Source organism: Lipomyces oligophaga (genome assembly GCF_038497815.1).
Source record: "Lipomyces oligophaga strain CBS 7107 unplaced genomic scaffold V1516scaffold_3, whole genome shotgun sequence".
Lineage (NCBI taxonomy): Eukaryota > Fungi > Ascomycota > Lipomycetes > Lipomycetales > Lipomycetaceae > Lipomyces > [Lipomyces] oligophaga.
This window is the reverse complement of record NW_027117787.1, coordinates 966,386-982,871: the sequence shown is the minus strand read 5'-3', so window position 1 is coordinate 982,871 and position 16,486 is coordinate 966,386. Positions and strand designations below refer to the sequence as shown.

The 16,486-nt window shown below is 44.0% G+C and overlaps 7 protein-coding genes across 7 annotated transcripts; 3 read left to right on the top strand and 4 right to left on the bottom strand.

Annotated features, from left to right (window-relative positions):
- Positions 1 to 404: 404 nt before the first annotated feature.
- Positions 405 to 2,349, bottom strand: V1516DRAFT_623179 (phosphoesterase family-domain-containing protein; the record flags this gene model as incomplete). The annotated part of the gene is made up of 2 exons (XM_066919618.1): positions 405 to 998; positions 1,051 to 2,349. 2 exons carry the CDS (start codon positions 2,347 to 2,349, stop codon positions 405 to 407), a joined length of 1,893 nt encoding a protein of 630 aa, XP_066778142.1.
- Positions 2,350 to 4,069: 1,720 nt separating this feature from the next.
- Positions 4,070 to 4,477, top strand: V1516DRAFT_610369 (tRNA-splicing endonuclease subunit Sen15; the record flags this gene model as incomplete). The annotated part of the gene is made up of 1 exon (XM_066919295.1): positions 4,070 to 4,477. A coding segment is annotated over one exon (408 nt), but the record flags the coding sequence as incomplete, so codon positions are not given.
- On the bottom strand, positions 4,447 to 7,381 carry V1516DRAFT_673283 (armadillo-type protein). The gene is made up of 3 exons (XM_066921879.1): positions 7,182 to 7,381; positions 6,018 to 7,130; positions 4,447 to 5,962 (listed from the first exon to the last, which is right to left on the bottom strand). Exons 1-3 carry the CDS (start codon positions 7,239 to 7,241, stop codon positions 4,508 to 4,510), a joined length of 2,628 nt encoding a protein of 875 aa, XP_066778140.1. The 5' UTR covers positions 7,242 to 7,381; the 3' UTR covers positions 4,447 to 4,507.
- Positions 7,382 to 7,991: 610 nt separating this feature from the next.
- On the bottom strand, positions 7,992 to 9,590 carry V1516DRAFT_673277 (uncharacterized protein). Its single transcript, XM_066921878.1, has 4 exons — positions 9,270 to 9,590; positions 9,157 to 9,211; positions 8,928 to 9,105; positions 7,992 to 8,874 (listed from the first exon to the last, which is right to left on the bottom strand). The coding sequence occupies exons 1-4, from the start codon at positions 9,406 to 9,408 to the stop codon at positions 8,356 to 8,358; spliced, it is 891 nt and encodes a 296-aa protein (XP_066778139.1). The 5' UTR covers positions 9,409 to 9,590; the 3' UTR covers positions 7,992 to 8,355.
- On the top strand, positions 9,558 to 11,001 carry V1516DRAFT_277373 (uncharacterized protein). The gene is made up of 3 exons (XM_066918833.1): positions 9,558 to 9,770; positions 9,835 to 9,994; positions 10,043 to 11,001. The coding sequence occupies exons 1-3, from the start codon at positions 9,707 to 9,709 to the stop codon at positions 10,872 to 10,874; spliced, it is 1,056 nt and encodes a 351-aa protein (XP_066778138.1). The 5' UTR covers positions 9,558 to 9,706; the 3' UTR covers positions 10,875 to 11,001.
- V1516DRAFT_636056 (PPPDE putative peptidase domain-containing protein) lies at positions 10,903 to 12,899 on the bottom strand. Its single transcript, XM_066920021.1, has 2 exons — positions 11,805 to 12,899; positions 10,903 to 11,754 (listed from the first exon to the last, which is right to left on the bottom strand). Exons 1-2 carry the CDS (start codon positions 12,481 to 12,483, stop codon positions 11,117 to 11,119), a joined length of 1,317 nt encoding a protein of 438 aa, XP_066778137.1. The 5' UTR covers positions 12,484 to 12,899; the 3' UTR covers positions 10,903 to 11,116.
- Positions 12,900 to 13,211: 312 nt separating this feature from the next.
- V1516DRAFT_673271 (general substrate transporter) lies at positions 13,212 to 15,360 on the top strand. Its single transcript, XM_066921877.1, has one exon. It carries the CDS (start codon positions 13,654 to 13,656, stop codon positions 15,223 to 15,225), a length of 1,572 nt encoding a protein of 523 aa, XP_066778136.1. The 5' UTR covers positions 13,212 to 13,653; the 3' UTR covers positions 15,226 to 15,360.
- Positions 15,361 to 16,486: the final 1,126 nt, after the last annotated feature.

Genomic DNA, 16,486 nt, shown 5'->3' with positions numbered 1-16,486 from the left:
TTGTTCTATATGATCTCTTTATTGTCTTTGCAATTTTTTCTTCTTGTTCTCTTCTTGTTTTCGTCTCGCTCTGAATTATAATTCGATTGCTGTTTGTTACTACTAGCCGAATGTGCTGATGGCTATGTTACTGATTATCAAGCAAGGCCAGTCTCCATGACCAAGACAGCTCAATTGGACAACCTGCAGTGCTTACCACTTTATGCAATAAAATCAAGTAATTTTGTTCTACTATTTTCAAAATTGAGTTGTGTACTCTATTCTTAGCTTTCAGGTAGCGTTAACTTAGACCTGATTAGATAAGAGCGGGAAGAAAGCTTAAACACGAATACGATCCTGGTTTGTTCCTTCCACTCGCGATTTATCACATAAATAATCTCATTGAAATCTAATTCTAAAATCACCTAATTGTTGTACGAAACCGAGAAAATATTCCAGTATGAAGGACTAGTCTCGACAGCGGGCGTCAAGTTATACTTGGTCATCGTGATATACTTACCGCTGGCATTCTCCTTGATGGTGTAGCCTTTTCCAGACACATATTCAAATGTATACACAGCGGCCTTGCTTTCATCCGTAACAAAAGTGCGTCCTGAAGTAAGATACTTGCCGTGCGAGTATGCCTGCACAATGAACTCATTTGAGAAATATCCGCCTTGCTGCCACAAGATAAACCGCTGCTGGAACGTCTTATAGTCACTTCCAGCAGCTGGGCCACGCAAATAGTTCGAGGTCTTGTAAGCCGTCCAGGCAATCTCATTTCCGCTGAACTCCTGCGTAATGACAATGTATCGGCCTTCCGTCAACTGACCTCGCAGTTGCTTATATCCTTCCTCTGTCGCTAGTGCTGTTGATTCAGTCTGGTTTCCATATGGAACGGGAGGACGACGGTTGGAGAGACTCGAATACTCAGCAATACATGTCGCGTATCCGTTCCAGGTTCCTGAACTAGTGCTAGGATATGAAGTATTCGCAATAGTAGGAACACTATAGTCGGGCTAGATTCTAAGTTACTATACAACCTCGCTGCAAATATGAATATTGCCTTACATTTCCAAAGTCAAACATATTCACCAAATTCGACATATGCTCACGTCTCCAGGTGTTCATCTCTACCATTTGAAACGGCTTGCCGATTGCGTCAGCCCACTCCTCAACAAACAAGATCTGAGAGTTATGGTCTGAAATCTCACTGAACACTTGACCTCCACGGGTCCAAGGTGAGACAACGTAGAACGGAACTCTAAATCCGGGACCAGAAGGAACGTAGTTGGTAATCTGCTCAGGATTTGTGAACCATTCTCCAGTTGTACCGTTCTCGGAGAGAGATGGTGGAACGTGATCACCAAATCCACCGGTCTCGTCGTAGGAGTAAATCAGCACTGTAGAGTTGTATGTTGGAGAATTTGTTACGGCATCTAAGACTCGCTGCTGGAGCCACGCGCCATCCTTGGGTTGATATGGAGGATGTTCTGAAAGGGCTTTCGGACCGACGATCCAAGAAACCTGGGGAAGCGTTCCGTTGGCCGCAGCCTCATAGAATGCCTCAAGACCAGGATAGGCCAATCCCTTGGTTGCCAGGTCAGAGTCCTCATCGGCTGTCTGATACTGATCGAACCACGCAAGTGGGTTATCATCAAAATTATCAGAGTCCTGGTACACTTGCCAAGTAATATTTTGGTCTTCCAAGTATTCAGGTAAAGTCTTCCACTTCAAAGGATAGCAGGCATATTTCCAACCTTCGGAATTGGTCTCACAACCATCAGTCTCATAGTTCTCAATGTATGGACCACCATTGACTGTAGGATTACCAGGATACGATCCATTAACATTGATCGTGCCAGAAATCCAGGTGACTCGGTTTGGATTCGTGGGTCCAATAACACTTTCATGGTACATATCGCCTACTGTCCAGCCTTCGACAATGTCAAAGTGAGTAGGAATATCAGATCGCTTGAGATAGCCCCACGACCACGCGGTGTTGTTAGTGACCCATCCATTCAAGGCGCCGAAGTTCCAAGAGTTGTGGTTTGCACTCCATCCGTTGGATCCAGCAACTATGCATTGAGTGCTATTGGTGTAGGATGCATCTTCATTCAAGTACCAAGGGAGCAAGTAGTCGGCCTCAGTGCTGGCTGTGGGCTGATACCAGATTTTGGTGCCATTGTTGACTTGCACATTTGGATCACGGAAATTGCGTACTCCGGCCATTGTGCCATAGTAATGATCAAACGCACGATTCTCTTGCATGAAGAGAACAATGTGCTCGATCTGGGCCAAGCCATTAGCCGAAACAAGACTGCCACAGAGGGCAACAGAGAAAAGAGCAAGACTGGAAAAGCTCACCATGGTGATTACAAAACCTCTTTGAGTTGGTGTTCTGGATGTGCGAGAGAGTTTTTCGATCGATATCAAAGGATCTCGGTCAGTCTAAATACCCCGTGTCAAACCCATCTACTCCAACAGGGATCATCATCGTCAGCGAATAGAGTCGAAAGCCGATTCTAGTTAATGGCATGACTCGCAAAACAGCCAATGAGAAATCTGGAATTGGAGTTGTGAATTCTCAACACGACGCAGGGTTCAGTATTGCCAGAAACTGAGTGTCAAAGAGAACAGCTTCTAGTGGCTACAGACTGCAGAGCACAGATGAGGTATTTTGGAAAACGAAACCACAAGGCAACAAAACCCGTTTAATATATCCTGCATTTCAGACGTCCATTTCTTGACAGGTATCGCTCTCGATATAACTGAGTGAGTCAATCGTTTGATGAATTTCAGCGCCATCATTTACTTCTTTGGAATGGTTAATGAGGAGTGTCTTGTTCATATGTAGACTATATATTCGTATCCATAAGTACTAAAATTTTGGCTTTATCTTGCCTGTTGTCCTAGTTGAATTTACATTCTCACTCAGTAGTTGACAGTAGACAGGTGCAGTGGAGAGTAACATTCAATTGTGACCTCGGAATTGTGCATACGAGCCCAACCTAAAGCAAAAAATAAACATAAAAATAAAAAAGCACGACCAAACTTCGTGTAATCTTTACCCCTGGTAAAAAATTGTGGAGACAAATCAAACAGCTGGAATTAATAAGGACATCGCTCGCATCATGTTCTACTTCAATTCCTTAAACTACTTCCTGCTTGGGAAACCTGTAAACAAATATTTCTTAATGCCCTGTTTACCTTGCCCAACACGTGTAATGATCTTTTGGCCCTAGACTGGCTGACAAGCAGGAGCCATACTGGTCTTGCCTTTCTCAAGTAAATCTGAAGGGGCTCAGGGAATATTCTACCTCGGCTTTGGCCTGTTCGTTACTGCCGAACAATAAACGTGCTATCTCGGCATCAAGATCTAGTTTTCCAATTGGATGATGGTTAAAATCCATTCGAAGTCAACGATGCATCGTCGTAGGTCCCTGCTGTAGTTTGCCATTTACTTTCGAGGGCCATCCCGTGGCTGGAAATAAGCTCATCTGCCGAGTTATGGTATGATTGGCATGTATTTGCCGAGTCGACTTGCTAATTGGCTTAAGGTCCTCTCAATGCTCTTCAATGTAGTGCTTCATTCGCTAGAGTCTCAACCCAGCCATATCCGCAGTACAGAATCTAAAGGTCTGAATTGAATCAGAGGGCCTCGGACTGAAAAATTTGTCAAAGCTTACGAATTGATCTCTTCGGCAAGGAGATGGAGACGGACGGGAAATCTGAATTGTAAGTCATTGTGCTGAATACAGAAGGAATGCGATAGCAATATAATATCTAAATATCTAAATATTTGATATTTTAAACATCTCAAATTGCCCTTGTGAATTAGTAGGTTGTTCTAGCAAAATAGTAGTGTCTTAGTCAACGCTAGATTTATCGATTATTGTGTATCTGAACTGTGCGGTGGGGAATAGTTTTCCTATTGTAGTTCTTTCTCCCAATATCAAATTATTTAGAGTATCATCTTCCTCAACACTTATATTTAATTAATCAGCAGTAACAAATGGAATCGCTTTCATTGTCTCCGGATCGATCACTGAATGCATCATTTCGTGCCAACAATCTTGGTACCTCAGATCTGACTGCAGATGTCGTGCGAAACCTCGATTTACAACATCTCTGGACCGATCTATCGACTCATGATGTTCCTATCGATCCAAGCTTAGCATCTACATTCCCCTTCTTACAAAATAGTAATCTCATATTCATCCAAGGCCGGCCGCCCGATAAATTATACTCTAACGACCCGTTAGATACCTCAGTGACCACCGATGAGAACTCGCAGACTACGACACGTTTGGAATGGGTTCTAGCTGCTCGCACAGAATCCGACTGGTCCGTTCAGAAATGGGTGGCTGTGTTCAATAGTCTGGAAATTTACACAGGTTCGCCGGTGAACCGGATTGTGATGGCGTTATGGACGAACGACTCTACGGTTGTTTATTACTTTGTGCATAGCGGATTGCGTAAACCGCGGAAAAATTAACTTCAAATTATCATTCTCGCATTTGCCTCTCTACCGCCGAAGCTGTCGAGCTTTCATTGCTTCGATCCTCGCCTTCAATTGATTTGTCACTTCTGCAGCACGTTTCCAGCTTTCTACAGAGCCTGCGTTGCCTGAAGTGCCGTTCAAATCTGAAGCCAGAGATACCGCAGCCCCTGTTGCTGACCCACTCAATGATGTTAAGTTGTCCTTAGACGCATACATAGATAGCCGCTGGCTGCCTGAATGATAGCTCTCTCGCCGTGAACTGAGTAGATATCCGTTTTCTTTTTCTTCTTCGGGAACAATACTTTTCCGGACAGAAGTTCGCCTGGACGTTTGCTCACTAGCTGTTATGCCATCGGATGCGTCATGGATTTCCATTGCTTCTTCGACTGTCGGATCTTCATGCATGATTGGAATAGATGACAATTGATTCTCAGACTTTAAGTCTTCAACAGCTTTTTGCAGTTTCATGATCAGTGCCTGAGAGGCTTCTGCTTCTATTCTAGCCCGTTGAAGCTTTGAGTCCTTGACTTTCATGTCGATATCCTTGCGTGTGTTCTCCTCGGTTAACTGGTCATTTACCTTTGTTATTTCGGAAAGTGCCTTTTTCATGCGGGCATTCTCCACGGTCAACATATCAATCTGTGCTTCGAATTCAGTAGACTTGCTGAGCCATTCTTCTTTAGCTCGCCGAAGATCTGACAGTTCTTGCTTATCAACAGCGGAAAGTACACTGCTATGACTCGTCGAGTTCGAGGAACTAAGTGCCATTCCTGCGAGTCCACGATTATTACCTCCCCTGCTGGATAATGAACCAGAGGCTCCACCAGATGATGACAAGGATGGTGCTGCCGGTCTTGGCGAGCTGGGTAAAGTAGCTTCCGATTCGACCTTCTTACGCAACGTAGAACTAGTCGAAGAGCTCATTCTTGAAGTCCGCGAGCTTGAGATCGGCTTTGCAGTTCGACCTGAAGAGCCCCCACCGTTTAGTCCTTCTCCCGACCGAGTTGACAAAGCCGGTGGGGTTGTTCCTGGCTTGCGTGCGCTTGAAGCACTCGCGCCGCCGACACGAGCACGAGAAGGTACGGAACCGAGCGTCTTAGAAGCACTTTTCGGCGCTGCCGCTGAGGTGGGAGCAGAAGTCTTTTCAGGCTTTGCTCGCACTTCTGCAGTGTCGAAATACTCTTTGATCATTTGTTTCCGAATATCATCGAGGTCATTGATGAAAGGTGTCATTGCTCGCTCACCAATCATTTTCATCACAGTGCCCAAGACCTCTGCTGCCGCTGAACGAACTGGTTTTGCAGTGTCTGACAAAAGCCCAACTGACGCATCACATATTTGCTTTATTTCGTTGCTTTTGGGATACACTTTAATGTATTTAAGGCAACGGACTAGAAATAAAGCGGTTTCTTGTTTTACCTGTGGATTCTTGCTTTTTAGAAACTCCATTGAATCTTCCATAAACTCACTCAGGTTTGTCTGATATTCGTTAGTAATGAAGTAAAAATCCACCTAGAATATAAACAAATATTACCGATTGAAATGTAGCGTCCAATGCCGCTCCAAGAGCTTCCGAAACTGAGACCTTTTTTTCTTTCAAACGCTCAAACAGTGATGGTGCAACCACAGATCTGTATTTTGCGAATCCAGTTCGTAGACCTTTAGCCATTACCTCGACACAATTGGCAGCCGTGGTCACGACCGCTACATTAGCGTCTTTGGCGATACATTTAGCTAGCGTGCGGGTGAGGTCATTGAAATCAGCTTCAGCGATTTTCGGGACTGAGACGATTTTGAATAGTTCGTCTACAGCTTCCTTTCGTTCTTTCCATTTCGTAGACGCCATGAGAGCATAGAAATTATCAGGAATTTTTGCTGAAACATCGACGCTGTCAACCAAATCCATAGGATCAAGTTCTTCGTCCTGGTCGTCTTGAGCAGTAGAAGAAGAATCTGATGTAGTTCCTTGAGCAGCCAACTGCTGAGAGAGCAGAAATCTGGTTTGTTGAGGATCTGTACCTTTAACAGCTTCGAAGGCTTCTTCAAGCTCCTTCTGCTGTACAGGTTTCAGGTCTGGAAATAACACGGTTTTTATCGAGTCGCCCATCCATTCATACAGTATGACAGCTAGACTACTAGTTTCCGCACGTACGTTTTTGTCTGAATGTGCAAATAGTTTAGGCATAGCTTTGACCAGACTTTTTGGGTTAACAGTTCGAGTTCCAAACGCCTTAATTATTTCTTTTAAGGCTAGGACAGTGCCGGTCACTAGTTTCGGCAGCTTGTTATTCAAAATCGGTAAAAGCTCTTCAATAACTGGATCCGGCGTGTCTAGCTCTATAAAGTACATCAGTGCCTCAATAGTTTTTTGCTTGGTTCCTGCTCGCATAGATACAAGTCCCTTTTCAGCCAAGGGAGCTACAAGTGTCCCACGCAATCGAAGACAGGTGTTTGGGCCTCCATATTGGAGAAATGCAACGAGCGATGTAATTCCAGCCTCCTGGGCGGCCACATTCGAATCCGTGACGACCTTCTTATATAGACCAGGATCGTTCAAATATGGTCGGAAGCAAGGGTCATTCTCACTGGCAGAAGTTGTGAATTGCTTTGTCAGTTCTTCATACGCGCCTAGACGGACTTTCCAGATCTAATAAATTAATACACGCTGATTGATTCATTGTCTTCCTCAATACGATACCTTGTGTGTAACTCTTTCTGACAAAGGCAGAGTCGAATAGTCGATCTCTTGTTCTGCCATAGTATGAAACTTGGTATTATTTGACTGAATAAGAAGACACTTTAGCCGTTTCAACTGAGAACCATTTGACTTGCTGGCAGAACGCGATTCTGATGTTTGTTTACATTCAAATTTCGTTGCTGTAAGGGCTGCATAACTGTGATATCCCTAGTTGATTATGCCTACTTCTACTGCATATTCTATACAATTTACTTGCCATATATTTGAGTGATCTAAAAAGTAATTTGCGGCGGCACAGACAGAGTATATGGAATATTTGAAGTTGCATTTGACAATTGACTAAGAGAATTATCTTTCAGCTTTAGCAGAGACTATCTCATGAACTGACAAGATTTGAACCAGATTCCGAAGGTCCATAATTCTTAGTTGGACAGATTGTCAATTATGAACTGCGCAATATCCAACTGCGCAATATCCAACGTGTCTCCGATCTTTTCAAATCTGTCACTACTTCAATGTAGTCTACTGCTTTCAGCTTGTTGCATCCAGATTGCTGCAAAAAATTTACAATATGCTGTATCAGTGTACAATGTACTGACAGAATATCAGCCTCCATAAATCTAAACATCTCGCATCATGCATATTCAATGCAATCCTCAGAAATGTCAATGCCCAGTTATAATTCAATTCTAATTTGCTTCTGGACGAGGACGCGTTAAACATCAGTCCAACGCGTGATCAGGTGATCTACAATGGCTTAATAGCTCGTCTACTAAGAATTCTAGATTCCAAATACACGAAATTTTAGCAATCGGATAACAACTGAGCTAGTTTTTGCACTATATTTATTAGTTTAGAAGGATTTGTTTTTGCACAGAATTTTTGTGAAGCGTAGGATCCGTTGCTCGCCTGGATCCAAAAGTAACGGAAATGTTTCGTAGCTTTTAAGAACCCAGAACTAAAGTGAAGTCCACGCCATTAAGGCACATGAACATGGAAAGAACAGAACGATATGATTTGATAGATTAATCGTTCAACCATGTCGATTTTACTAGGTGTTCTTCTGCAGTAGATAAGAATCCATAATGAGTCTAATATGCAATCACAATCCCTATTGACATTCTAAAATAAACATAGCTTTTATTCACCATAGTAACTACCGATCGTAAACCAACTACTTTCTCTTCCGACGTCTTCCTCCGACGACACTTGCTGCAGCCGGTACAACTTTCCCGTCTGCGTCAAGTTTCGGTTTTCGCTTCCTCTTCCCATTAGTAGAAGCTTCGTCTTTTGTCTCCTCCGCCACAAGTTCTGCTGCTGGTTTAGTTATGAACCGCCCAACAGATGTATTCCATAACCACAAAGGCAGTTTAACCAGCGTGGTCCGTCTCCACTGAGCAGTAGGTACTTGGTCAACGTCAAGTTTATACTCTTCGTTCGACTCTTGATTGAAAATCCATACGGATCCGTCGGGATATACGGTGAATATTCTTCCCGAGCCATCCTGAACACGTCGCTTCGACATATCCAATGGTGGAAGGCCATTTGGCCATGCCTGTTCTTTGCAGTCGGAAATATACCTTTCCAGTCGAGCACGCTCAGTTCGTGCCGTGATCGACAGTGTAATGTAGTGGGCCAAGCTTGTGATCAAATACAGAAACACAAGTACCGTGAAAAGACCAGGCCGGAAACGCTGAAAAAAAAAATTAGCGAACAGCTACATTATACATATAATGATCTACTTACCGAATAGTAATACCCAGTTCCCTTCCAACGAGGAAACCCCTTTTTGAAAAAAAAATCGTACCGCTCCTTCTCGGGGCCACGAAGAATATTGGCGATAACACCAAGCCGAGCAAAACGCTCTGTGGCCTGCTTTGAAGGATTTTTATCTGGATGGAGCAGTCGTGATTTTTTGCGGTAGCTGGTACATTAATTGAGTCAGCTGCGTCGAATTATCTGTCGTGTTACTTACGCTTTGGTAATCTCCTCCAAAGTCGAAGATGGACCGGAATCAAGACCCATAAAAGCTATTCGACGGTAAACATACAATTTTTTTCCAGAGGCGATAATCAATTCTTGACATACAGTAAAAAGAGGTACCCTTTCCTTCATATTTTTCTAATTCTTCCGAAAGTCGAAATATCTCGAAATCTTGCTCGTCCCATGCGGAAACCAGCGAGAGCAGCGTTGAGAAAGCAAATAATATCAGCACAAACCGTCGCATTCTGGCTGACTTTGAAGGTTGAAATTGACACTCTTGTAGCGCTGTTTGACCAGCACGAGTGATGCAAAAAGCGTAAACCGCTAGTTTGGCCGAATCAAAGAGGTCAAGCTAAACACTGCTTATTTTTGTGATTTTGAGCCAAATTTACCCGGGCTTACAGTTGGGAGAGAGAGGCTCTTAGAAAGATCTCGTCAATTTCATCCAACCATTTTAGGCGAATTAACTCAAATTACTGACTTTTCAAACGAATTCTCGCTGATTAAATCGTATAGCCAAGTTCAGTAAACCTGTTAGCCAAATGACATCAGAATCCTCAAAGAATGACATCCAGACACCGGCGATAGTCTGCATTGGCATGGCTGGTAAGCAGATATCGGTCACAGATGCAAGTATGATCTGCACTAATATACTCACAAAATGATTCAGGATCCGGTAAAACGACTTTCATGCAGAGACTAAATTCTTATTTATATTCAAAGAATATGCCTCCGTATGTGATGAACTTAGACCCTGCGGTTTTGAACGTACCCTTTGATACGAACATTGATATCCGAGACTCAGTTAACTACAAGGAAGTCATGAAGCAGTATGTGAATTTTGAATTTATGAAGGAAATGATATTTACTCTAGGCAGATATAATTTGGGTCCAAATGGCGCTATAATTACGTCATTGAATTTGTTTGCGACAAAAGTCGACCAAGTGCTGGGAATAGTCGAGAAGCGGGCTTCTTCTGTTCCGTATATGTTGGTTGACACGCCCGGTCAGATTGAATGCTTTGTCTGGTCTGCATCCGGTGCGATTCTGCTGGATTCCCTGGCCTCTACAATGCCTACTATCATTGCGTACATCGTTGACACTCCGCGGACAACTTCTCCGGCGACATTCATGTCTAATATGCTCTATTCATGCTCGATTCTGTATAAAACCAAACTTCCAATGATTATCGTGTTTAACAAGACTGACGTCACAAATGCTGACTTTGCGACTGAATGGATGACCGACTTCGAATCGTTTCAAAGCGAACTCAAAAAAATGGATGACGACGAAAACACAACTGAAGGTGGGAGTGGATACATGACATCTCTCATGAACTCGATGAGCTTGGTTCTCGAGGAATTCTACCGCCATTTGGACGTTGTCAGTGCTTCTGCCTATACTGGAGAAGGAATCGATGAATTTTTCAAAGCAGTCAAGCGGAAAACAGAAGAGTACAACACGGATTACAAAGCAGAACTGGAAAAAGTCCGCTTACAGCGAGAAAGAGAGAAGGAGGAAAGACGGCAAAAAGATATTAATCAACTCATGCAAGATATGGGTATTGCCGAATCTGCAAAAACGCGAAGGGAGGAACAGTCTCAAACAGTTTCGGATGTTGAAGATGATGACGATGATCAAGACGAATTTGAAGGAAGATTCGATGGACCTGAAGAGACTGCGGGAATTCTCGATGCTGATTATGAATAACGTTGCTTATTCTTTGTACATAACATGCTGTAATATCAAATAAATCCTATTGTAAATTAAAGACCTTCAGTCTAATGCACAGAAAATACAAATTATGACAAGTAACAGAAATAAAAATGCGCCAATAATTCACCAGAATAACAATAACAATACAAAACTCCTTCGCTCTGTATAAATCTATGAACTCAATTCTACTAATTTTTAGTAGCTCTATACGAGAAAAGCCATGCACGAAGTGAAGATCAGACAATCCTCACAATATCCCTCGGATTAGCATCATCATCGCTGTAGCTGCTGTCACTATCAGACATCCTTCTACCAAGTATCTTTTCGCTCTCAGGATCATCAGCATATCGAGTGCTGATGATGAAGTTGCCTGCACTTCGACATTCAGGATTCTCCGGGGATGTGTAAGAATGAACGATTGAGCAGCAGAAATTCTTACACCGCGCCAATAGACTTGGAGACAAATCATCCGAATCAGGCATGGGCACTTCTTTGCTCTCGAAACCTTCCGAATCATCAACAATGTCTGATTGGGCAACAGAGGACATGTTTGGTTCAGGGGGCTTGATATAAGACTGCGGAATCAAGCAGGGAACAGCTGATCCAATCGCAGTCGCGCGATTGAGCCAGGCAGGAACAGGTTTATCCGTCAACCTTCTGACAAGCGCATCTGTGAAATGATTGCAATTCTTGTGTAAGAGGTTGTAGCTTGTACCCATGAATTCTAAACTCAGATCGTTCACAATGGCCAATACTTCTGCGGGCGAATAAGTGGTGTACTCATGCAGTATACTAACTTTGCAAGAAATTCCTCCAGGCAGCAAAAGTTGAGGCTTTGAGTAGTAGACACCCGATATATTGGACTCCTCGTGACCTTAACAGATAAGTTAGATAGTCGAAACAAAACTATAATATCGTACGTACCACCATAAGCATATTCACGACCATCTACTTCAACAGCTGAATGGAGAATCGGAATTCCCAGCGTCCAAATCACAGGAGCAACCCTGCTATTCTGAAGCATATCATAGACATTTATCATGACCGGGCGTCTTGTTCCGGAACCTCCCGACTTTTCCAAATCAGAGGGGGAAAATCGATCACTGGACTTTGAAAGCGACCAGGAGGACTGAGTGGAATTTAGAGGAGCAGAGTAAACCGTCGACTTGTAGTTTGGAGTTGCGCGTTTGGATAGAGAACTTGGCGTAGGAATCGGAGCGGGCGGCGTAGTAGTGATAGTCGAAATCGAGGAAAAAGCGTAAGCTGGAAATCCTACAGATGATGGAAAATAAGCTGTCGATGGAGATGAAGCAGTGCTGCCTGTTGCAGTTATGGTAGTGACCTGAGTCGAAGAACTGAAGCTTCGCAGACTAGCCGGCCGGGAATATCTTCGCGGTGGGATGTCCATGGGTGCACTTGCCGATGATACGACCGAAGGAGATGGCAGAAGTCCGGAGGACAGGTTCGAAGCAGAAGGAGAAGCCGAATTCAAAATCGGTGAATCATACAGAAGAAAAGGAGAGGCAGTGGACCTCGACGACTGTCGAAGAAGGGAGGAGGTCGTGTCGGGATTGTTGGCACGCACACCAGCTACTTCGACCATAATTCAACGGAGGAGCAGGAACGAGAAGGACAGACGTAAACGGAGAATGTAAGCGGAAAACAGGTTTGTGTCTAGCGCATTATTCTTGCAGATAGATTATATCGCAGATAAAATTATCAAACAGAGAGTAAGGTATCAAAGGGGGCCGACAAGAATGACAATAATAGGCAACTCTGTGTTGCGATAACAAGCGAACTTTGACGAATCGAGGGCTAAACTATAATTTGCAGTTTAAATCAATTCTTATACATTCAAGTCTGGTAACAATCCACCAATATTCGTGTATTGTTCAACAGTATCCAAATTTCACCCAAAATAGCTCCCTCTCTGGTCCGGTAGACTCTGAAAGCGTCTAGCTCGGATTGCCCGGCGAACTGGGCTTGATTGATAAGGATGGACGGAAGGCGCTGTTCGCTGCATGGAAGAACACATACAAGACCCACTCCTAATATACCCAAAATCGGAAATGCACGCATTAGGAAATATGAGGACATTTCCAAATCCAGACCTGCAATTGCGTAATCATAGTTGTCACATGTCAGAGCACATGACCTCCTTCTGCGACCCTCGTCCTGGTTTGTCCCCCCATTCTCATCGGCCCCCCACGATAGCTCTCCGGTGGAAGAGACCCTCAGATTTCGATGTCTCTCCCAAGAGTGCGGCTCTTTACTCCGCCTTCCGTCGCTTGGGCGTCCCCACCTTTTGGTTTTCTGCTGGTGCTCTTTCGACGTTTGTCGATTCCCTCCCGCACTCCAGCGCAGCTGTGCGAGTTGGTCGGTCCAAGGTCACATTGGTCGCTGGGGACTGGTCCGACCTCCTCACCAGACAAATTATTGTCCTCTCTAGTCGTTCCCTCAAGTGCGCTTTCTCCAGATTTTCTCCCCCACGTTTTTCTCGCCAGTCTTTGGATTGTCTGCTTCCCTTCTCCACATTTTCGTCCCCCTTCCACGGGAAAGAGCGCGAAACAAGTCAAGTTTATCAGCTGTACTGAGCTCACACCACCTCCACACGCGTCTGTATGCTGCGGTAGACTCGCTCACAATTATAAATACCTTCTTGTGCCGTCAACTCGTACTCTCGACCAGACAGAGACTTTTAACTCATTGTCAATTTCATTCGCTTTTAATATTCCTCTCTCATTTCGTTTTATAATCGTTTGACGTCTCTGCAATGTTCAACTACAGAATAGTCTTCACAGCAATCACTGCTTGTGTGGGCGGTCTGCTGTTTGGATATGATACTGGTTTTATTGGGTCCACCACCCAGCTCGCCTCTTTCCAGCGGGATTTCAAAATGACAGACAATGTATCCAATATCAAGGCCAACATTGTTGCTACCCTCCAAGCAGGCTGCTTTTTCGGCTCAATTTTCATGTCTATCTTCTCTGTTCGTTATGGCCGTCGTTGGTCCATGGCACTTGCTGCTTTGGTATTCAACGTCGGTGCTATTCTCCAGGTTATCACTACCTCCTCCCTTGGCCTGCTGTATGCTGGACGAGCCGTGTCTGGATTGGGCGTTGGAGCTGCTTCCATGCTTACACCCACATATCTGTCGGAAGTTTCTCCTCGTGAATCGCGAGGCAGAATCGGCACTACTTTTGGTTGCTCCATCTTTTTTGGAATCACTATTTCCTACTGGATCGTGTATGCTTGCGAGCGGTCGCAAAGCCCTGACGGCCATCTTCAGTGGCGAATTCCCATGGGACTTCAACTAGTTCCCGGTGCTTTACTTTTCCTGGGTGGCTTGTTTATTTCTGAATCTCCTCGTTGGTTGATCAAGTCTGGTCGTCGTGAGGAGGGTTTGAAGAACCTATGCTACATTCGTATGCTCCCCGAAGATGACCCAGTCCTCCAGCAGGAGTATCAAGATATTTGCGCTTCGACAGACGAAGAGCTGCGAATCACCGAGGGTATCACTTTCAGAGATATGTTCCGCTCGCCTTATCGCACTCGTCTTGCTATTGGATTCACAGTCATGTTTTCTCAGCAGTTTGGTGGCACTAATGCTTTAACATACTACGCTCCTTTGCTCTTCTCCAAGGTCGGTCTCTCTGGCACTTCCTCGTCTCTGTTTGCTACTGGTGTCTATGGTATTGTCAAAACTTGTGCTGCACTTTTGTTTTTGTTTTTTATGGCTGAGCGTGTTGGCCGCCGTGGTCCTTTTGTTATCGGAGCCATCTGCATGGGCTGCTGCATGCTTATAGTCGGAGTCATTCTTGCTTGCAAGCCTCCGGATCCAGCTGCCTTAACTCCTGCTCCTCCTTCGGTTGCAATGATTGTGTTCATTTATGTGTTTTGTGTGTCCTACGCTGTTTCTTGGGGTCCTATTCCCTTCACTTATGTGTCGGAAATTTTCCCGGCTCAAATCCGTGATTTTGGCGTGGCTATGGCTTTGGCTACTCAGTGGGCATTCAACTATTGCATTTCCCGAATTGTTCCTGTTGCCATGGACAACATTGGATGGAGAACTTTTTTGATGTTTGCTATCTTCAACTTTTGCATTGCCGTTTTTGCTTTCTTGGTTCTCCGCGAAACCAGCGGTGTTGCTCTCGAAAATATGGACCAGCTCTTTGCTACGGGCTATTTCATGAAACGAAGCCAATGGTCGCTTCACCGTCCAGAAAAGATCTCTGACGAGATTGAACAAATGGAGCTTGAGGCCCAGAGCGCCAAACTTCAAGACAACAAGCATATTGAGCGCACAATTACGTCCTCATCGGGCATCTCTGGCAAGTCCGTATAAATTTCGCCAAAGAGGATAAATTTGTAGCGTTCATAAGTTTTCGGTTTACGTACCATTCTGTTTATCTAATCTTCATTCTTCTAGCGTGTGTGAAAGTGTACTGTATTTTGGAGTTTTAACGAATAAAAATTTTGCTTATTTGAATATTTTTTATCGTATAGTACGTAATTTGCTGTATGGATGTATATTTCTTAGTGGTGCCTACTAAACCAATGGTGGGGCAGCCGAATCTCTGCCCCGCAATGTTTATCTTCTCGCTTCCCACGCATATGTCAACCGCGGGGGTAGATCACGATAATGGATCTTACGATATCCATCATTTCAGGAACATCGCCTTTCCACCACGTCTTCCACCACGTTTTCTTTTATTTACAATATTCCTCTTTTGTGCGGCTCCGCCGCATGCCGTATAGAAAAATGCGGAGAACTAGTGGCCAGATATATCATAGAATCCCCCCACAATTGCTGGTCCCCCACTCAAGTCATATGACTTTTCGCGGGGATTGAAGAAGCGCTTAGCAAGAGACGGTCGGATTCGCATCGAAGTTCGAAGTTTCGCTGCATCAAGAATTTCCTGATTCGTCTAATTGAACTTCAATTTGTTTGCTGTTCGAATATGTTTGGAGATATAAAATGTTAGGAATTTGGCCCTTCCTTTTTTAATTAGAAATGACAAGATTTTGGAGAATTCAGCGACGAATGTTTAAGCAAATTTGAAAGTATTTTAAATTATCGTCGGACTTGTGTATGCTATATTGAGGGCAAACGGCCATTTTATCGGATATCGCTGAAAAATTGAGCTAAAGTTGCCCACACGTATTTATCTTTCCTGTTCCTCTCCTTTGGATATTTTCGATCTTGGCTATTATCATCGAGCTCTTGCTCTCATACCACCTATGCAATAGCTGAATCTAAACGTTACTTGAAATTGGCTGCCTGTCAACTTCGAGAATTGGCCTAGCGACGCCCTCCGCTGTACTATTCTGCAGAGCTTCAAATCTCACTTTTATACGAATCTACAATTTTGCATGCATTTCACGCCCAATATCATCAATGACATGATCTATGACTCTGTAATCTATCGAGTTTAACTGAAAACCTGCGAAAATCGCAGGTATTCGATTTTGCAGTCCAAATCCCGGTACGCGATGCGAGGGACAATATTATTATTTACCTTCGGCACCGACCCCCGAGCAATAACACCAAACCCATGGATATTCTGTTATCACGTGCTATAATGATCCTCCCAAGGAATCCAGCA